Raw genomic sequence first — 22874 nt, 5'->3', positions numbered from 1 at the left:
AGGGACCCTGGTCAAAATGGAATAAATAATATGTAACCGGATGTTAAAATACGACTTTTCCTGCTCTAATTTCAGCTGAGGTTCAAAGACTGAGAACATAGTAAATGGCGAAAGCCACCGTATTCTGAAGGGAGGTTCCAGACTACCTGTGCACCTTATGTAGGATGTGGCAACACAAACAAACCCCCCAAAACCCTAAACATAAAATCTAGTTTGCCACACGTAGACCCTTAACCATCCCAAGGGAATAAAAAGGGCTGAAGGTGAAGAGGTTGGAAAGGACAGGCGTTAGGGAGAGGAAAAGAACAGTGTCTCAATGAGCTTCCAAGAAGAAGGGGCTAATCCTTGTGAGAGGAGCTTCAAGGGCACCTCGTGGAGAACTTGTACCCAGGAATTTGAGGGCCACTAAGGGCTGGGGTTTGACCCAACCTGAGAGGCGCTGGTTACGGGCAAGGCCACTGCAGAGCTAGTGCAAATTGTGTCGTACGTAAGGGAACTCTCCCTGTGCGGGGCCTGAAATCCAGCCCACACTCTGCTTGCCAACCTGCGGGTCTTGTCCCAGGGCTCATCCCTTCTCCCCTAGAGTCATTTCCAGTCCTGCCCAAAAGGACAGCCCTATGTGATAAGTGTATTCGCCTGTACTCCCACTGTATTCTCAGAGTCTGAGGGAAATAACGTAAGCAAGTGCTGCCCAGCTCAAAGGAAGAACTCTCAATATCCCAGCAAGGACCTCCAGAGAACCCATGAAAGCACCCAGTGGAAGAGTCAGGTGTGGTCATCCTCCCAGTCCAGAGAACATGAGCTTTCAACATGCACTGTGTCCAGAGGAGACTGATGCTGTAATAGCTGGGTACCAGCCAGGGAAGATCTTTCCTACCCTGAACTTTTCTTCCCTGCATCCTCCCTTTCCTTTTATAGAAGAGGCTAGAGGGAGCCTGATGAGTAGGGAGATGCGGAACAGGAGGAAAAGTTGAACACATGTCTCTTTCCTATCCCAGGTCTCCTATGACAACAGGTTCAAGCTTGATGAGGGGAGAAGCTTTACTTAAATTACAAATGAATGGACATTTTAATTACTGAAGTGAGACCTTTCCTGAGACTGGAAGCAGCTGGAGGATCTTTTATTATCCTAGAGTGTTGCCATCTGCCCTCAATCACAGCCAGGTTCAGAGAAGAACTCACCCATAGAACAGGTCTGAAGGAAAGAATAAGTTTGTTTTCTGATTGCACCTTACGAGATCCACCGTTCAACCATTGCTCATAAAAAATATGCCAGAATATGAACCTAATTAAATCAAATGAATAACTGAATGAATGAATAAATAAAACAAACAAATAAATAAACTGTTCTAATATGCATGACTCAGTCATGAAAGTGAAGGGATTAGAAGCCTGAGTGCTTTTGGTCAGGATTAAGTTTTGCTTTACGTAGGGAGAATGGAGCCTGCAGTGAGATTTATCTTCCGGGAAGTTTTAGACCACAAAGAACCAGAGCTATGGTGACCGTATTTCCTGAAGCAAAATATGGGACATGGAATCTGACAAATAAGAGTGCAGACTTGGTGATAAATGGGACAGACTGCAATTAGCTCTGTCCCAGAAACGCAGGGACTTAGCCACTGTAGAAACAGCAAGAGCCAAAGAGCTGGCAGATCAGCTGCGCGCTGGAGCTTGTTAGCTGAGCAGAAGAGGTCAAAAGCAGGCCTCGGTGCTTTTGTTCATCCACTCCACACCCTCCATCCCCAACTGCTTTGCTGAGATTTTGAAATGATTTCCATTTCAAAGGCAGATTTTAAACTACTTTAATTGAGAACTCGGAAGAAAGTGCACAGGATTGAAAAGCTTCATTCCTGCATGCCCTTAGACTTTCAGAGTGACCCCAGGAAAATGTGCCACATCCTCTGTTGAGCAAGCCCCAGCTTGAGGTTCATCATACCTCAAAGCCTGGGTCCTGCCCATTTTTTCTAGCTCTTCCTAGAATATTTTTTCTCAGCTAGGACCCTCATGGTCTAAACTCTTTAGTTGTTTGGGTTGAGTTGGGTGCTAAAGATAAATCCATCTCTTTACTCCAAGCTTTGATAACCTGAGGTGTCGTCATAGGTATTGAGACAACCCATCGTTATCCAATAATAATTGAAATAATGGGAATGGATGGGATTGTCCAGGGAGAGTATGTCGGGTGTAAAGAGACACAAGGGCTTACAATGGAAAGAATCCTGAGGAAACCAACAAGACAGAACTGAGACAGGCAGTCAGAGCAGCTAGAGAAAACCCAGGGAAGGATTTTGGCTGAAGACAAGAGAGTGTATGGTGTAGAATCAGCACAAAATCCTGCAGAGATGAGATAAAACCTGTAAAATTTCACAAGGCAACTTTGACAAGAGCATTTCTGTGCAGGTACAGGACCTGGGAAATGTAGCTCCTCCTTAGATCCTTAGCACATCTCCCAAGGCAAGAATAAAAGAATAGATTTTAAGAACCCCCATAGTTGAAAGGTGGACCCAAACCAGTTCCACCAGCATCACCACATCTCCCACATGCAACCTAAATAGTTGTCCTTGGAGAGAGGAGAGTTGTCAGTGTCCTATGTGTTCATCCACCAGAGGTCAGTTCATCCATTAAGGGTCAGGTTCATCCACCAAGGGTCAGGGGAGGCATTTGCATTGCCTTCATCTTAATCAGCATGAGAGGGACTTCAAGAGGATTTTTTGGAGACCTTTACAAGTATCCTGGTTACTTGGGGATTGGTATTTGACACATACCTGGAAGTCTAAAGGCAAGAGGCAGGGCTGGAACTGCTCTAGCTTGAGAGTGGATCTGAGTGCATTGTGGGATCAAATATATCCACACACAGCAGGCTTCCCAGAGACCTGGGAAGGGTGAAGGGGGACTGGCTTGGTGTCACCTACTCAGGGATGGTGGGTGGACTGGGTCAAGAAGGCTGGATTTATTGAAGCCCTGGAGCTGAGGAGGACACTTAAAGGAGTGAGCTAGAGGGACCACTGTTCATGCCAAGGGGGTCTCCTGCAGGGGATCTCTGAGGAACCCACAATAAAGCCCCACAGAATCCACCCTCACTTCCTCCAAGTCAATAGAGCCCTAAGGTGGGGATTTTTTTTCTTTTGAAATAATTTCAGATCTATGGAGGAGTTGCAAGAATAGTACAGATGACCCACCCCTCTTCCTGAACTATTTGAGAGTAATTGCTATAATTTAGGTAGTTCCTGACCTGATACCCCATCGCTCCTGGATATGGTAGCATGCATTTCCTACACGTAGGGACATTCTCCTACCTAACCATCCAAATGAAGAAAGTAGTTTATTAGTTTCTTAGAACTGCTGTAATACATTACAATAAGCTGGATGACTTAAGACAACAGAAATGTATTTTCTCACGGTTCTGAAGACCAGAAGTCTGAAATCAAGGTGTTGGCAAGGCTGCACTCTTTCCAAAGGCTCTAGGGGAGGGAGAATCTTCCTTTGCCTCTTCCAGCTTCTAATGGCTGTCAGCATTCCTTACAGCTGCAAACTCTGCCTCTATCTTCACGTGGACCTCTCCTTGTTTCCTTCTGTCTTTGTCTTCTCTTCTGTCTCTTATAAGGACACTTGTCATTGGTTTTAGGGTCCACCCAGATAATCTTGGATGATATATTGCAAGATCCTTAACTTAATCACACCTGAAAAGGCCTTTTTTTTTTTCCAAATAAGGTCATCTACACAAGTTAAGGGAGTTTGGATGTAGACATATCTTCTGAAGGCCACCATTCAACCTACTCCATCAACATTGATGTATCCATTTCATCTAGTCCAAAGATCCCATTCAAGTTTGTCACATGTCCCAATGATATTCTTTTTAGCAAAGAATTCAATCAAGGATCACATGTTGCATATAGTTGTCATGACTCTTTAGCTTCCTTCAAGCTGGAACATTCTCTAGTCTTTCCTTGACTTTCATGAGTTTGACACTGTCGAAGAGTATGCCAGTCATTTTGTACTGGAGTTGGTTTATCCTGGATCATGAGAGCTGGTTGTGCAATTTTCATGAGTTTTGCAAGCAGGTTGATCTTGATATGGCTATCAAGAGATTATTTACACCATGGAAATGCTACCAAGCAGAGTTCTTAATGTTCCCCTTCTAAAGAGCTAGTTGGTAAACATTTACCAGCTCACTGCAGATGAATGTCCCTCAGTTTGGATTTCTCTGTTTCCTATGATTTGATTCAGGCATATATTTTTGGCAGAATCATACAAATAATTATCTTCTTTTCACACTGTATCCCATAAAATTATACACGATTTCGATTTATTCCATTACTGGCGATGTTAAGTAACTTTGATCATTTGATTCAGGTGGTGTCTGTCAGGTCTCTCCACTGTAAAATTACTCTTTTTTTCTTCTGTAATCAATAAGTATTTTGTAGGATGATACGTTTTTGTTTTTTAAAAAATATTTTAACCATTTTTAATTCTATAGTTCAGTGGCATTAAGTACATTCACATTGTTGTGCAACTATCACCACTTTTTATCTCCAGAGCTCTTTTCGTCTTGGAAAATGGAAACTCTGTACCTATTAAACAATAACTCCCCATTCCCCCATCCTCTGAGTCTCTGGCAACCACCATTTTACTTTCTCTCTATGGCCTTGACTACTTTCAGTACTCATAAGTTTAATCATGCAGTATTTGTCTTTTTGTGACTGAGTTACTTCACTTAGAGTAATGTTCTCAGGGTTTATCCATGTTGTAGCATATATCAAAATTTCCTTTCTTTTTAAGACTGAATTGTATATATGTACCACAATTCAAGTTGCTTATCTATTATCTGTTGATGGACAATTGGGTTGCTTCCATGTTTTAGCTATTGTGAATAATGCTGCCATGAATGTGAGGGTACAAATATCTCTTCAAGACTCTGCTTTCCAAACATATTGATTCACTGTGTTGTAATATAACATTGTAAAGCAACTATACTTCAACTTAAAAAAAGAAGGAAAAAAGAAGAAAAGACTCTGCTTTCAATTCTTTTGAGTATATACCCAGGAGTGGAATTTCTGGATCATATGGCAATTCTATTTTTAATTTTTGGAGGAACCTCCATCTATTTTCCACAGCAGCTGCAACATTCTACATTCCCACCAACAGTGCACAAGAGTTCCAATTTCTTCACATCCTTGTCAACAGTTGTTATTTTTTGTTTGTTTTTGATATAGACCATCCTAACAGTTGTGAGGTGACATCTTCTTGTGGTTTCAATTTGCATTTCTCTGATAATTAGTGATGTTGAGCATTTTTCATATACCTGTTGTCCATTTGTATGTCTTCTCTGGAGAAGTGCCTATTCAAGTCCTTTGCCCATTTTTCAATCAGGTTGTTTTTTTGTTGTTGGGTAGGGTGGTACTTTGAGACTATGTAAATACTATGTTTCTTATTAAACTTTTACCCACTAGGTTTAGCATCGATTTATGCTTCCTGGATAAATTATTACTATGATAGTTGCCAAATGGTGATTTTACTAATTTCATTATTCCATCTATATTTATCACTTGGCTTTTTATTGTATGGGAAAACCTTCTTCTCTCCCCATTTATTTATTCATGTATTTATTTATATCATTTTGAATTCTTATTGTATGTAAAGGTTTATAATCTGTTATTTTTTTATTTTTTTTTTTTTGTGGCACGTGGGCCTCTCACTGTTGTGGCCTCTCCCGTTGTGGAGCACAGGCTCCGGACGCGCAGGCTCAGCGGCCATGGCTCACGGGCCCAGCTGCTCCGCGGCATGCGGGATCTTCCCGGACCGGGGCACGAACCCGCGTCCCCTGCATCGGCAGGCGGACTCTCAACCACTGCGCCACCAGGGAAGCCCTATAATCTGTTATCTTTACTATTTATTTGAATGTCCAAGTGGTCCCAGATTTGGCTAGTGGGAGCCCATGGGAAGTTTCTGTGTTCTAGTAACGTGTCCCTATTTTTCTTTGAGCAGTTCTTTACTTACAGACACAATGAGATTTTCGGGTTCATCTTTCTGGCCATTGTCCTGGAATCAACCTTTTCTCCAGAAAGTCTTGGTTTCTTTTAGTGGAGAATGATATTTAGAAACTAAGATCTGGGTGCTAAGTGTGCTCCCAGGGCCTCTCAGATGACAGAGCTAGGGAATATATGCACTCATATATAGACACATATATCTATATTTCCATATCTATCCATGTATATTAAAAACTATTGATTCATACCAACACCTCCAATTCCAATTCAACATCACCGGATTCATTCTAATTTTCTTATTTTCATATTTATAACTCCAAAAGTGAGAGCCCAGCTTCTGTTATCCTCAATAGATACTACTTATTTGATTAGTGATCCTGTATGTGTGTATTCTTCAGTGGCTTCTGTGCCCTCTACGTGGATGCCCTCTCCAGTGTACCTGGGCTCTGACACCCCCATGCCAGGCTACACAGATGCCCTCTTCACTCCACATTGGCCTGCTCCATTGCAGCCCCCTTGCACATACCCTCTTTGCCTTTCTTAGTTCTGACACCCTGTGCCAGATTATCCAAAGGCTATGCAAGAAACTCAGACATGTCTACCATTGCCTACCTTGCTTCTAGCCTAACTCTGCCTTCCCTCAGCATGGCTTTGCTGATTAGACCTGAGTCGATGACTGTACCTCTCTAGGCTGGTCTTCATAAATAATTTGGGGGGTTGACTTATAAAATTCAGCTGAGCCAGTTAGACACCCCTTCTTTGGGGGGAAGTTTAGAGTTGGAAAATCGAGAGACCAAGAATGTTGGCAATGGGGTTGAAGTCAAGAGTGCACTGAGAACTGTCATGCTGAGAAAGGACTGTAACAGCCAGATTGAACTCTGTCTCAAATGAAGCAGAGCTTAATAGGGAGAGAAGGAAGAGGAGCAGATGTGCTGAGGGAAGCTGGTATGACCTGACCATGCTACCTCTGGGATATCCCAGCTGCAGTTCCCCCAAGGCCAGTTGTGTCCCTAGGGATGGACTGAGACAGATGTGTGCCCAGTGTGGGCCAGTAATTTGGCAGCCCTTCAAATAATATTCTTTAAATATTGTTCACATTTAATTATTTAGTGAGTACAGGGAAAGACTAATTTTCTAATGCTATAAGTAAAGGATTTATTATATACACTTATTACATGGAAGTTCCTGAACCAGACAACTTCATGGAAAAATGTTAAATAATTTAAAACCCATGTAATCAACTCAACTCTGCCATACGTTAATCGGAATCTGACTTCAGGCACATGTCCATTGCCTATTTTCAGCATTGGTAGCTTTGCTTGTAGGTGCATAGACACATTGAAAAAAATCCTACAACAAATGTTTTTGTGCATACATCTATGACTGGATTGATGATTATTCCTTGACAGATTCTTAACATTATATTTGCTGGGTGAAGTTGGAACCGAGCAGAACCCTGCAGACTCCACACTACCCAAGTACAAGAGCCCCTCTATGTCCCCTGCCTCTTGTTTGTAGGAAACCTGAAGTCTCCCAGGCCTCCTACAGTCACAAAAGAGCGGGCTCGAGAAGTCAAAGATTAGGACAATAGAGTCACAGACTCAGTGTCTCATGCACACTCCTGAGCTGTTTTGCAGATACTATAACTGCCGCCAGAGGACATGACATAAGCTGCTCCATCTTGATCAGTACTAAATATATGACTAATGCAATTCCAAGAACTGGCCTCAAGAGAATGGGATTAACATTATTGCTCATAATGATCTATATCTTTGTGGTCATCAAAATAATTATAGCTTGCTCTGCCTGTATATGTAAGTGGGCAATTAAACTTGTCAGCAAAGAGATGCTACAGACCCATGTTGATATCTTCAACTCTGAAAATACGGCACCCTATGCGAGCATGAAGAAGTTACGGAAGATGGACCTTTGCTCCTAATCCCATAGAAATGGAATGATGCTGGACAGTGGGGAACTGAAAGCAGCTCTTTTGCCTCTTTCCTGTTTGCCCATTTCTGTTCCCGTCTAACCTTGAAAGAACCTAATTATAAGAATGAGATCACTAGACAATTTAAACTAACTTCTGACTTATGTGTTCCTGAATGCACACCATGCCTTGCCTAAGCTGTTGATTCTTTTCCTAGATGAAAAGAATTAAGAATGGAGAATTAAGTGGTTAAAGAGTGACTAGCTCTCTACCTCCAATAACCCTCTTAGCAACCCTGCAGGTAGAACACAAGGGCAAGATAACATCTGAAGAGTCAGCCAGCCTGCACGAACGCAATGGAGAATGATGCAGAACCCAACTTCCTGCCTCGATGATTCACTGGGATTCTTCCCCCACTTTTTCCCTTTAAAAACTGTCATGGCTGAGCAGATTCTTTGGAGTTGGTCTCCGGACATGAGTCCACCTTCTCCCTAGATTGCTGGCTTTTCTGATTAAAGTGACTTTCCTTTCTACTGACACTTGCCTCTTGAATTATTGGCTTTTGAGTGGCGAGCATCCGAACCTGAGTTCAGTAACAAAATGATGGGAACACTTGAGGCTACATATTGAATATAGAATATTCATATTCTACATATAGAATGCATATTGCTAGATTGCTTTAGGTAAGATGAAAAATGAAGGACTAGACTTTTAAAAATCAATAGTGAAATCAGTTAAAATGAATAAAAGAACTATACCCTTTCCCATCATCTCACACCTACTTTGTGGAGTTAACAAAGTTTGCAACAATTTACAATGTTGTAGGCAAACAAAAGACCAAACCAAACAAGAAAAAACAATACCTCCACCCGCTCCATGGTATTTAATAGTTTGAATTTGGTGTTTTAATACTTTCAGTCATTTCAATTTATTTGTTTACTTGTGAGATGGAGTACAATCTCTGTTGTCCTGAAGTCAGTCATCCTGAGAGGTGAAATATTTTGCTTTTGGTTACCATACAGAACCTCATCCCTTACTTTTCTTTTTTTTTTTTTCCGGACGCGCAGGCTCAGCGGCCATGGATCACGGGCCCAGCCGCTCCGCGGCATGTGGGATCTTCCCGGACCGGGGCACAAACCCGTGTCCCCTGCATCGGCAGGCGGACTCTCAACCACTGCGCCACCAGGGAAGCCCCCTTAGTTTTCTTTAACAAAGTTATTCTAACAAAATTCATACCAAGCTTGTTGTACAATAAGCAGTTCCAAAGTGTATAAAATGAAAGGTAAAAGGCCCTTTCTTTAGACACAGTTGAGCTCATACTATATATACTGTTCTCTAAATTATTTTTCCTTGAATTTATGATTTTTATAGTCAGTATGCATAAAAATTTATGTAGTATTTCACCACCATTTAGAAATCTGTCCCTAGTGGTGGATATGTAGGTTGTTTTTAGTTTTTTTATGACCATGAACAATTCAGTGGCAATCGGTTTGCACTGGAATGTGGGCTCCAAGGTGACAGGGGCTTGCCTTGTCACAGGGCTGGCATCTGGAACTGTGCCTGGCTCAGAGTGGACCCTCCATTCATATCTTTTGAATAAATGAATGAACGTATTTGGGGAACATTTGTGCAAGTTTATCTGTAGAATACATTTCTCAGGTGTAAAGTGATGTTCTCTCTCCCCAGCCTGTCCTCATTTTTTTTAAAGATTTTTAAAAATTTTAGATGGTTTTATTTTTTAATGTTTATTATTATTATTTTTTATTTTTTGGCTGTGCTGTGCAGCATGTGGGATCTTAGTTCCCCAGCCAGGGATCGAACCCACACCCCCTGCAGTGGAAGCGCGGAGTCTTAACCACTGGACCGCCGGGGAAATCCCCTGTCCTCATTTTGAAGTAGCTTAAGTGGATTTCTCCTCATTGAAATCAATGCTTATTTCGAGAGGAATCCTCCTTGGGTCAAGCTCAACCATCTAAAGCTATATAGTCACACCATGTCAAATTCACTTTTCACTTTATTAACTTTAAATTTAGCTGTGTCTCAACAATATACCTTTGTCAAAGTTTGCAACAAGAAGCTGCATATGACATTGATTTGCTATACATATTGTTAGAAAAGTTTTGCTAACATCTCAATGGGCAAGGACATAGAAAAACAACTCACAGAATAGAAAATATAAATAACCTATAAACACATGAAAATTCATTCATTCATTAATTACCTGACTTTTATGAAATATCCACCACGTGCCGGGTGCTGTTGTAGGAAATAAGGAAATAAGTATAACCAAAAATAGAATACTACTAAGACAAGAGACAGTTGGGCCCCCAGGGCAAACGGTTTGAGTTTGTTCCTTGTGGACAAATACTCCGAGACGGGAATAACAGGGCAATTGAGAGAGGAGGCTGGCACCTGCCCAGAGAGAAGATGAGACCACATATTCCTCATTCTCGAAGTCAGAAGACCTCCCTGACTACATATGTGCAGAAAGGCTCCTTGGAGGTCAAAAAGGGAGTGATGCCAACTAATGCTCACTACCCATAGGCCTCTTCGGTAGAATCCATCTTGGCTAAGAGATGTGCGTGCACACATGGGAAATCCTGAGCTATACCAAATATGGACTTTGAACCAGGCAAATCAGAATGATTGGCCAAAGGAAATCTGGAAGGAATGCACCGTAAAAGTGATTCAAACTGACACGAGGGCGTGACTCTCTCTCTGAGCCTGCCCGTGTGTCTATCCACACGTACTCTTTTTTCCTCTTAATAAATACTTTACTTGTTTCACTACTTTCTGTCTTTGTGGGAATTCTTTTTCTGCAAAGCTGTAGGGCTAGGGCCTTGTCACTGATCACAGGTCTAGTGGCTAGGAATCAGTGCTCTCACCGCTGAGACCCAACCTCAATCACTGGCCGGGAACCGAAACCCTGCTTCAAGCTGCTGCAGGACGAGGCCACCCGAGATCACTATTGCTCTCAAGGGGACAGGGACCTCACATTCCATTTCATAAGTTAACAAAGAAATTCAAATTATAACCACTAAACACCTTTCTCCTTTACTTACAAAATTGTCAATGGCTGAAAACTTTGTTACCTCTGCAAAGCAGGTGTGAGATGAACACTCACATGTATACTCAGGGTAGGAATGGGACATGATGTTCATGTTCATTTAAACTGGATTTTATTTTTATATATTTAAAAAGTCAGGTCCTTTATTTTTCATTTTATGTAAAGCGATTCGGAAATATGTACCAACAACCTTAGAATTGGTTCCATCATTTCACCCAATAAATCTAGTACTAAGAATTTATCAAGGAAATAATCATCAACCAGGCCACAGATTTATGTGCAAGATACTTGTTTAGAATTTTTAAAATACATTGAGAGTAACTGAAACCAAGTCCCCCTTAAACTGATTTCCCTTGCTGAGTTAACAATCTTTCTATCCAAAACTTTATTCCCTTTCTTGTCCCACCCTTGTTCCCCTCAAGATTGAGAAGCATCAAAGAAAAGGGGGGATTGAAACCAAGCATGACCCTGAGGGGCATTCCTGGGGCCTTCCGTGCTCCCCATTTCTTGTTTGTAGAAAAAAGGTTTTCACCTCCTAGGCCTTCCCCAAGTTCCAAAGTGCAGACTCAAGCCATTAATGATTAGGACAAGAGTCGTAGGACTCCTATTTCCTCCTGAAGGGATATAAGTAACAATCTGATGCATATCTTTGAGTTGTTCTGCAGGAATTAAGCCCCTCACTCTGGTGGAGGATGATGACTACATGCTGACCACAAGCTTGTGGACCCCAGACTGTTGGAACCAGAAGGCTGATGATTGAGATCTCAGAAACATCACCCTGTTACCTCACAATCAACCAATCAGAAGAAGGTCCTCAAGCTGATCCTATGACCCTCTCCCCAACACTGTCTTTAAAAACCCTTGTCTAAAAGCCAGTGAAGAACACGTTCGATCCCTGGTCGGGAAACTAAGATGCCGCATGCTGGCCAAAAAAAAAGCCAACAAAGCGTTTGAGTCTTTTGAGCACGCACTGCCTGTTCTCCTCGCATGGGTGACCTGCAGTAAATGCTGTACATTCCTTCACCACAACCTGGTGTCAGTAGATTGGCTTTGCTGTGAGACAGGTGAGCAGACCTGAGTTTGGTTCAGTAACATAACCTAAATATTTGGCAGTAGGAAAATAATTGTTCTGTACCTATATGTACCTGGAAGGAAATTCTCCAAAATATTGTCATGAATACGGATGATCTTTATTTTCAGCTTTGTGCTTCTCTTCATTTTTCCAATTTTCATAATGTGTGTGTATGTGTAGCTTTTATAATCACAGAAACATTTAAAAACAGTTGTTAGGGGCCTTGCTAGTTCCATTATTTTGTGCCTTCAATTTATAATCTTTTATGAGAGGTTTATTTCAGAAATTATTGGCTTCCTGCAGTGCTTCCTTCTTTTGAATATAATCTTGTGTATATACTGATACTATTTTTTTTCTTTTTTTTCCCTTTTTGTTAAGAAACTCAAGAGCCAAATTAGAAACTTAAGCACAGCTTCTATGTTGAGTTTAATTTTGGTGTTTTTATATTCTTCTTTTCTTAAGACCTAGTTTTTTATTTGGGTGTTTCCAAATAGAGTGTATTTGTTGTAAGCCTTTTGAAACTCCTTGGTGAATGAACGTAAAGGCATGGATGATGGTAGAACCCTGCTATTTTTGTCAAGAACAGTACTTGAACAAAAATAATGGTCCAGCAGGGTTAAGGAGCCATGACCACTTAAGCTCTTCCCACCCACGCCTTTCAAGGGAGTAAATAGAGTAATGGTCACATGGATAGCATTACAGTGTTCTCAGCCTGCACTAAATTGTCACTGTCATCAGCAGGGAGTCTTCTCTTCCCCTTTAAAATCTCCAGTCACCCCTCCTGGGGGGACAGATACAACACTGAACTCCAATGTCGAGTGCATCAAGTTGTTTCAATCCTCCAGATTCTGCCTGAGCCCAGTCTCTTGAATTTAGGTAACAACGACTCCTGAAATTTTTATGTCCAGGCTGTTGATTCTTACTCTGAACTCCTTTTTTTTTTTTATGCTTTAACATTTTTTATTAGATTTGTTTCTGATTGCATACTTAGTACAGACAACTTGGGAAATATTTTTAAGAAACGAAAATTTGTATAATTCCATCACCCAATATACATTTAACTCCAGTTGCCTTCCAGTTTTTCTATATACATAAATATTTTGTTTATAAAAGTATGCACACTGTTTTGTAGCATGATTTTTCTATTACAAATATTTTCCCATAGCAATGAGTGTTTTTATACAGCAATACATATAATAACATCCATTAATGAATGTACCAAAACATAGTAATCTCAATCCAAATCTATACGCACACCGGCCTCACCTCCCTGTGTTTCTCCCCACGCCCCTCCACACAGTCCAAATCTGCAGCACTCCCCCATCACGTAAATACCTGTATCCACATGCATACACTCCCATTTACCTTGGAAATTGCGGTCCCTGAAAATTATTTCTGAGGTAATCAGGTTTAAGGGTAAAGATTCATCTTTCTTAGAAAAATTAGGACAATTGGGTGAGGGATAAACTACCCCATTCTACTATATTTCTTAGTCTCCTTTGCATCCTAGACCTTGGTTGCCACCCTCTCCCCCCCACTCAAGTTATATCCATACACTAAGCATTGATCTATCTTTTAGGAAAAAATGTGTGCCAGAGGTGAAGGTGGGGGATGAGATTAACACCTGTACATTCTTGTCTTTATGCAGAGCAGCATTTTGCATATTCCAAATCCTGTTAGTTGGTCTGTGTAGTTGAGAAATCTGTTTCTTTTTTCCTCTTTGTAATGTAGAATTCTTGAAATAGGTTTGGACTGCACAGCCAACCCTCAACCGACAAAGTTTAAGGTCCAACAAGTGACTTCATGCCTTGGTTTGAGTTTTCCCACAAAAGCATTGTCTTACAAGGTATTTGCCTCTGGCTAGTCAGCTTATAATGAGCCTGAAATACTACACATTTGTCTAAAAAATAGTATGAAACAATGCTGGGAATGAGTAAACCAGGAAAGGAATACATTTGAATAAGACTTAAACTTAAACTTTATGTGTATATATATATATATATATATATATATATATATATATATATAAAGTTGATCTTTTTAAAAGAAGATTTACTTGGAGAAAAATGAATAGGTAACTGGAGACATTTAATGGAGCTTCCAAAGAGAGATCTGAGCATTCAGAAGTTATTGGCAAGGCTCTTTTACTCCTTTTGATGTGTTTTTCACTTTGAATATTTAAAGAAACCCAGTGTTTTATTATGTCTAGTTTCACTTCAAAATAGGCCTTGGATTTTTCTTGATACAGACGAATCACCATCCTTACACTTGTGCCGGCCCAGTGTGGTTGGCATTTGTACTATAATTGCTGTTGCTAGTATTTGTATCACCAGTGAAGCCAGAAAAGAGAAATAGAGAGGAAGTAGGGTTTCTAAAAGTAACTTAGGAAAATGTAGCAGGTAAGAGGAAACGTTTAAAGGAAGCTGGTGAGGACTGAAAAAGTCTTCATAGAAGGTGAGGTTAAATGGATCCTTAGAGGAAAAAAGGTGGGGCTGTTGGTGGGGGTGACAGGTTTGTCCATGATCCCCCTGAGGGGGAGTAAAGAAGGGGCAGAGAAGCAGTATTAGATGCTGGGTCCAGCTGTCATGTGTGTAACTACCATAGTTATGGGGTTCACAGAACCAGGGAATTCAAAGATGGAATGACTTTTCCTTTTCTAAAATTGAACCTAAGACAACCTCTTTGACTCAGGGCAAATAAACTTTTTCCAGATGTTGTCAAATGTTCTGTGCCCAATCCAGTGATTTTTCTCAGGCAAATTGGAGTGTTAATCTCTCTGTCTCAGTTTGTTTCACAAATACCATCTAGGTATTTTCTTCCCATTCTTTCTCCTGCCCCACTGTCTCCTGCATCAGTGGAAGAGGTTTTGCTTTCGTGATGGACCTGAATGTGAGAGAGATTGGGTCTGGGGTGTGTGTGTATGGTGTGAGGTACACATGTGGGGGGGCCTAGAGGGAATACTGCCTCTGGTCTTATATGCATGGGTGATATAGGGGAGACTGTTAATTGTCAACATCAGTGTCTTTTATAGAAATAGAACCCCTGATTTTCAGCTGGACACAAGTTCACCTTGAATAAAGTCCACAACTGCAATCAGCTGTAGCAGAAGTATATGACATTCAAGTTGTATTCTTCTTTCTCCATTTTCTCTAGCTAGAATTCTGACATGATAATGAGCCACCTTGGACATACAGGTGAGGATAACACCCAGGGATGGTGGTTTTGTGATAGAAGGTTCCTAGACGATTCCATGGGGGCAGAACTCCCATTGCAGCTCTAAACTGCTTACCCCAGGCTGTTTCATGAGAGAAAAATTAATTTCTATTTGTTCAAGCCATTGTAAATTTAGGTTTTTGTGATAGTAGCTCAAAATATATCCAAACTAGCATGTGGAGGAAGGAGGGGAGACTAATCGATGCAACATATACATAGAAAGTTGAGCAGTAGCTGCCAGAAACAGTGTTGAGTGGTGGATGGATGTGGACTGTAAGGAAATTCCCAGAGGCAGCCATACTGTCTTTGATGATGCTAAAGAAATAGCTGAGGCTTTAAAGAGCGTATTAAAAGTATGGGATTTCCATGTAACACAATACCTAGAAATGCACTGGGGATACAAACAATTGCTGATTACTGCAATTCAATAAACCACTTAAGGCAGTCCCTGGAAAGAATTATTAAAAAGCCAACCCAACACTCTTTGGCTGACCTTAGGACCAATCTGCGGTTTAGCGTTCCATGTTTGTGGAATTCAGATTTTACGGAGGGAGGATTAAGGAACATATTTGCTGACTGTCTGAAAGAACATAGCTTATGTAAATCAACTATGCTTCAATTTTAAGAAAGAATATAGCCTAGAGCAGAGAAATTCTTCAGTTAGGGCGAGAAAGCAAAGTGTTTGTACTTTGCCAATTCACAGACATGCTTCAAAGCAAACAGGCTGAACTTTTGGCTATACAAACAATAGACATGAAGGTTAGTAGTCCAGCTAGATTTCTACCTCCCAGAGTCCACAGAAATTACGAGGTGACATTTGGTAGGTGGAGAAGATGTGTGGAAGCAGAGGTTATCAGAATTTCATCACACCCTTGGACTTCTACAATAACTCTGTTCCTTCTGAGAACATTTAGGCTGTAGTGTTGTAAGTTGCCTAAAGTGGATATATTACTTATTCAACTGAGATCATTAAAGCCACCTACACCATGACTGATGCGAGGGTTTGGGCCAATGCCCTAGGATGGTTTGGGGATGTGCCCAGCACCCTCTCACTCAGTATGCATCCAGGAGCTCTCCCTTCCTTTCAGCCCAGAGAGAGGCTGTGTCTGGGGAGGGGCAGGGGAGTCTGTGTTGTCCAGGAAGCACAGAGTTGCATATCAATCACCCTGTTTGGCGGGTAGAACAGACACACTGCCCTTTTATCTGATCACTGATCACTATGCAGGCCTTTTCCGTCCTGGAAGTAGAACTCTTTACAACATAGATGGTGTTCTGAGTCACAGTAATAACTAATGTTTGTGAAGTACTTAAGAAATTACAAAGTCTAGGTTATATGTTTTTACATTGCTAGGAATCACATGTAGATGGCTAATTTTGATCCTGGTGTTTGCATCTTCCATGCACATCCTTCTAACGGACTGATCGACAAATACGTGTGGAACTTCTCTACTGGACCCATAATGAAATGGGCCTAGGAATCCCCCAAGCTGGAAACTCTCTGGCTTTTCACTGGTGATAACTTCGAATGCTGTCACCCTCCGAAGCATAGGGCACTCCTCTTGATTACGCAGAGTTCTCTTTATATTTCTCTGTACACACTCTCTCCCTACCCTCTTGGTGGATTAAAATGGATATTGATGTAGCAAGTTCAGATTTTGGAGAACACCCCAATACAGGCAGGTCTGTTATAATACGGTGCATTTGTTTTTGTTGTTCATTTCATTTCATTTTGATAAGTGGGCTCAACCCACTTATCAGACAACTGTATGTTGTTAAAACATTTCACCTCTCAGTTCTACCTTTGTATCAACTAACTTTACCAACCTAGAGCTCTTGGTCATGGAAGAAGCAAAATCTTGTTTATCTATGATGACCAGGTCTCTGCCTGAAACTCAGGACAGGCTGTCCCTCCAGCAGCCTCTCGATGACCCTTTGGACTCCCATTTGTTGATCACAAACCACCAGGCGAGTTCAGGGAAGCACTCCGAACTGCTGCTCTTCCTCTGTTACTTACAGGAATCTTGTAGTCTACCCACCCTGAACAAGCCCTCATTTTCATGGTCTCACTTGTTCCTAACACTGTGTCTTTTACTCAGCGTGCACGCATCTCGGTGAGTTTCCATACCCAAGGCTCTTATTCGTACATCTGCCTGTCCACGCATTTGGGCAAGCTGTTTAATATCACTGTGAGCATTTCAGCTTCCAGTTTCTATTGTGTTACTTCTCGGGATGGAAACTGATAACACGCATGTTCACTGCAGAGCTCCCAACACCATCCCCGGCACTTCTGCCACTCCTGCCTTCCACACTGGCCCCTGCCCCACTCACCGGCTATCGAGGAGACAACCACAATGCTCCCGTTGCTCTGCTTCAGCATGGGCATGGCGGCCCCGCTCAGGACCACATAACTCAGGAAGTTGACCTCCATGCTTTTGCGCACGTGGTCAATGTCATCGATAAATACAGTCATAGGATTGTTGGTGTTGGTGATGTGGTTGAGAATGAGCATGTCTAGTCCCCCTGTAAGAGACGGCTGTGTTGAGAGAAACCATCTGAGGTTGATACCTTCTCCCCCTCCTCCCCGTCTCAAAAGCTCCCTGGTGAATCCCTAGGGCAAAGTCCAGAAGAGGAGAGAGGAGAAGCTGTCTCACCCATGAGTTTTCCAGCTTTGGCAACAAATTGCTCTGCGAAGGTCATGTTCTCCATGGTGCCAGCAACATAGTGCGCGGAGGATGCACCGAGCTCCAGGCAGTGGGATACCACCTGCAGAGGCACAGCGGCCATGGCGTCAATCTCGGCTGCAGACTTTTGGGGGGCAGTCTCTGACATAATGGGGGTTTAAATGAGAGGTTGCTCACAGCCCTGTTTTGGTAGGGGTGTGTGTGTGTGTGTATGTGTGTGTGTGTGTGTGTGTGTGTGTGTGTTGCTAAATGCAACTGACACAATATTAGTCCCCTGTTTGAAATACTGTCTGGAATAAGATAGGGTATAAATGGATAAATCACTGTGCTGGAGTTTAAGTCTGTGCTCATGAGTTTCTGTAAACAGATGTTTCTGAACACGTTATTGGTAGGGATGCTAGTTCCTGTGTGGGTAGCCCTAAGTTTGTGAATATTTGTGTATCCTTGGGTTTCTGAGTCTGAGTATATAAGAGAGCATGTGTCTGCATGGGTACCAGAGTATGAATTCCTGAGTAGGTCCTGGAATGTTGGTATCTGAGCACATAGATGTATGTCTGTGACTCCATGGGTCAATGTGTGTGAATAGGCATGCCTATCTCATAGATAGAGATAGAGCCCAAGAACTTTGTGTCTAGATATGTATGCATGAGAATGAATACTTCAATGCATACTTCCATATTCGTTGGGGTGTTTGAACCCTCTGTGTGTGTGTGTGAGTATGCACCTATGTCTGAGTATGCCAGTTCTGTGTGTTGGCATGTATATGTGAGCATACATAGGAATACATCTGGGCACGTGAGGGTACCTATGGCTGTGGGCACAGGACCCTCACCTTCTTTAGAGCTTCTTCTGACCTCGCTGTCACTACCACATGGGCTCCCATTCTCGCCAGATGATAGGCCATCTCTCTTCCAATCCCCTTGCTGGCCCCTGTGACAATCACTCTTTTTCCTCGAAGCATCTCTGGGAAACCCCAAAAGAAAATAAGGACCATAGCTGTCAGCAACATACCTCCTCCCACTTTAGAGGTGGACAGCCTTATCTCAGTGTCTAAAGGTTATGAGCCCAGATCAACTCATCTCAACTTGCATAAATCAATGAAGGAACAGATCAACTCTTCCGTAAACATTCTCTGAAATGGGAGTTTGCTTTGGTTGCTCAAAACCAAGCCTTCCTGCTGTCCTTTTCTGAAAACTCCTATGGAAAGAGAACAGCTAAAACACTGGAGTTCCAGACATTTCTGGATTCATCCAGTTGCTCAATTGAAATAAAATTCAAAGAGTCATCAAAACACATGTGCTCAGAGAGATTCCAGATATTTTCTCTCACTTCTATTTAGTCATCAACTCCAGAATTCTTTCTTGTGTCCCACTTATCCATCTCTCCACAGAGCCCAATTATCTGGCCAAGTTGTGAATTTTGGAATAGCCCTATTTTTTTGGTAAGAGATCTGAAATTGCTTTTGATCAAAGGTGCCAAATAAAACATGGACTATTTGGTAATCTTCTAACGCGATGATTACCCCTCCCTACACCCCTATTACCCAGCCTGTGGCTGGAAGACATAGAAACACAGTCTCACCTCAGGGTCCCCTCTTGTCCAGCAACTTTGGGGATCAAGAACTCCTTTTTATCCTCAGAAACACTCTAGCCATCCCTGGGTTTTTAAATCTATTCCTCCAAAATTAGACACATTGGTACTTACCTGGTCTGAATTCCTCCTTCGCAGAATAGTAGTAGTAGGCCAAGAAGATCCCCAGAATGGGGAGGAGATATTTCTTCATAAAAGCCATCAGACAGGGACCTGGCCTGAGGAGCCCTGGAGGACACACAGAGAGAACCTACAGAGCTTTCTACAACCTCCTAGGCAGGCAGCGGCCTCTGAATTGTGACATCAGGGATGGGGGAGGCTGGTTTAGTCTCAGGCAGTCCTAGCCAATTTCCCTGTCAGAGCAGCGATTGGCTTTGGGTGGGATCCCATTCGTCCCTGGCAGCCTGTGTGGTGGATTTCATAATGGACAATGTTTACTCCATTTCATTGAGCAAGAAGAGACTTCCAGATGGCCAGGCTCATGATTGTACAGGACGGGATTCCAGAGCATCCCTACCCTGAGCCCGTCTTCCTCTTAATGCCGTTTACTCCAGGAATCAACGGCCTTTCAAAAGTGGTATATCAAAGGCAGAGAGAAAGTGTGCACAGGGCTTCTGGGGAAGTGTGAGTAATAGCAAAGAGAGCCAAAGTCAAGCAAGTCTCATTCTCAGCCCCACCTCCTAGTCGGAAGCAATTAAAAATAACAGCACAAAACAGAAAAATAAGCTTAGTTAAAAAAAAAAAAGTGCACATTTTGGAGAAAAAAAAAAAAGCAAAGAAGCCCTATAAATCCCACACTTAAGTTCAATGAACAATATTACAACATCAAAGGGGAATGCAAGCCAGCCAGAACCCAGATGGCGGGAAACCCATGACCGGGTCAAGACTCTCAGGCAAGTGCAATGGAATGTACACTTATTAATTTAACAGCAAATACAGAAGAAATAATGAGTGCCAAGAAAAAAAGGCATTAAGCTGTTAAAGTAGGTCTTATAAATGCGACAGAGGACCAAGAACGTGAACAGGATGGTAGGAAGAGGGGACTTGACGTAGAAGAAACAAGAATGAGCATCGTTGAAGCAAAGCTAGCCTGAAAAGCCCACATCCAGCTAAAAATTGATCTAGTAACAGTAAAAGGACCAGGGGGGAGAAACTCCTACTAATTTAGAATTTATCACAGAAATATAGAAATAACCACCTTGGTATGTCTGTAGCAAGAATTCATTAAGGCTCAATCTTCAAAGAAGGAATTTAAGATATAGTATTGTTAAGTTTTTCAACTTAAAAACAACTAACCAAACCATACACATTACCCTATCACAGAGCAAATCCAGAATTCTGCAAGTTACCAGCGTAGCCAAGAAAATCATTTAAATATGGCAATAAGAATAGGTACCTGTGCTTTGGAGGAGGAATGTGGGTTGAGGGCGGGGGTTGGAGGATTCACACAAGATTAAGAGAAATTGAATTATGACCCCAAGCACAGTATCTGGAAACACTCACTGAATTTTCACTTCAGAGCAAGGGAAAATAAGTTAAGACCCAGAGGAGATGAAATAATTTGTCAACAAAGGTCCACAGCTGTGAAGTTCACTTCCAGAAAACAATGCAGATTTGAGAACAGTTGAGGGCTACATAGAGCTCAAGGTTCATGGAGGACAAAATAGAAAACATGTTTTTTAAATACTTTTTTTTTTTTTTTTTTGCGGTACGTGGGCCTCTCACTGCTGTGGCCCCTCCCGCTGCGGAGCACAGGCTCCGGACGCGCAGGCTCAGCGGCCGTGGTCCACGGACCCAGCCGCTCTGCGGCATGTGGGATTTTCCCAGACTGGGGCACGAACCTGCGTCCCCTGCATCGGCAGGCGGACTCTCAACCACTGCGCCACCAGGGAAGCCCAGAAAACATGTTGTTTAAAAATCAAGTGGAAAATTACATTACATAGTGTCAGAACTACAAGACCTATAGGCATAGTTTTATAAAGGACTTTATGCCACCAAGATATGTTACACACTAGACTCCATTTTCATCTCTACAGGAAAAGGAATTTAAGTTTTATTTTCTTAATACTATACTATTAATAGCAAAAATATAGGAAACAATGGAAAATGACTTTCAAATCTGATGATGCTAAAATGATAGAAAGATGAACAGATTAGGGAAGTTTATTGCCTGACACACACAAAAAAAGAATTTTAAAGTGCACTACAGAAAATATAAATTTAAAGAAAGCAAAAATAGCAACGAGCAGGAGGAACTGTAGGTGACAACATAAAACAAACAAGTCAACTATTGCTCATTGTTGGCTGAATTAAAAAATGAAGTCCAGGGCTTCCTTGGTGACGCAGTGGTTGAGAGCCCGTCTGCCGATGCAGGGGACGCGGGTTCGTGCCCCTGTCCGGGAAGATCCCACATGCCGTGGAGCGGCTGGGCCCGTGAGCCATGGCCGCTGAGCCTGCGCGTCCGGAGCCTGTGCTCCGCAACGGGAGAGGCCACAGCAGTGATAGGCCCGCGTACGGCAAAAAAAAAAAAAAAAAATTAAGTCCAATGTTGTGCTGCCCCCAAAGACACATTTAAATGCAGACACATAAAAAACGCTGCAAACAGATTAATAATTAGATGGCCAAAGAGCTATCATGTTGGAAAATAGGAATACAGAGAGAGCATCCAAGAAAATAATTTTCATGGACTTTGATGAAATAATTTTTTTTATATCTTTTTTTTTTTGTGGCTGCGTGGCATGCGGGATCTTAGTTCCCCGAGTAGGGATCGAACCCGAATCGGTGCCCCCTGCAGTGGAAGTGCGGAGTCTTAAACCCTGGACCACCAGGGAAGTCCCTGATGACATAATTTTTAATCAATAAAATGCATCAGTGAGAATGAGGACACTGCGTAATGGTTGATGACATTCAATCTTAGAGGCTCTCAGAAGTTTTGGTCTCAGGATCCCTTTAACAATGTTAAAAATCATTGAGGATCTCAAAGAATTCTTGCGTATGTGGTTTTACCTATTGACATGGATGTATTAGAAATTGACTGAGAATTTCTTTTTTAGCTCAAGAATACATAAGCATCCATGTATTAAGCTTTGTGTTATTACACATCCTGTAGGCTGGGGAAACTCATGAGAGAAGGAGAAGGAAAAAGGACAAATAATGTTTTAGTATGATTATGAAAGCAGTTTTGATTTTTCAAACTCCCAAGAGGGTCTCAGGAACCCGGGGAACCACACTTGGACCACATTATGTAATACACATGGATCCACTGTATGTCTATAGTTACATGCCTGGTTCTCTCATTAGCTTGTCAACTCGGACACGGACTATGTCTTTTTCATCTTTA

The 22874-nt window shown here is 42.0% G+C and overlaps 1 protein-coding gene across 3 annotated transcripts in view; it reads right to left on the bottom strand.

The window, feature by feature from the left end:
* Positions 1-22874, bottom strand: part of HSD11B1 (hydroxysteroid 11-beta dehydrogenase 1) — a 44881-nt gene that overhangs the window by 9901 nt on the left and 12106 nt on the right. For 2 of the 3 annotated variants that reach the window (XM_060142116.1, XM_060142115.1), the window contains 4 exons: positions 19649-19762; positions 18777-18907; positions 17915-18026; positions 17592-17783 (listed from right to left, as the gene is read on the bottom strand). In XM_060142116.1, coding sequence (XP_059998099.1) covers positions 17592-17783; positions 17915-18026; positions 18777-18907; positions 19649-19736 — 523 coding nt within the window. In that variant the 5' untranslated portion in view covers positions 19737-19762. Of the gene's footprint in view, positions 1-17591; positions 17784-17914; positions 18027-18776; positions 18908-19648; positions 19813-22874 lie in introns of those variants that run through there. The other variant, XM_060142117.1, reaches the window with a different exon arrangement.

The sequence above is a fragment of the Lagenorhynchus albirostris genome, chromosome 2 (genome assembly GCF_949774975.1).
Source record: "Lagenorhynchus albirostris chromosome 2, mLagAlb1.1, whole genome shotgun sequence".
In the NCBI taxonomy this organism is placed as follows: domain Eukaryota; kingdom Metazoa; phylum Chordata; class Mammalia; order Artiodactyla; family Delphinidae; genus Lagenorhynchus; species Lagenorhynchus albirostris.
Note: the sequence above shows the minus strand (reverse complement) of the source record. Positions and strands in the feature narration are given on the sequence as shown.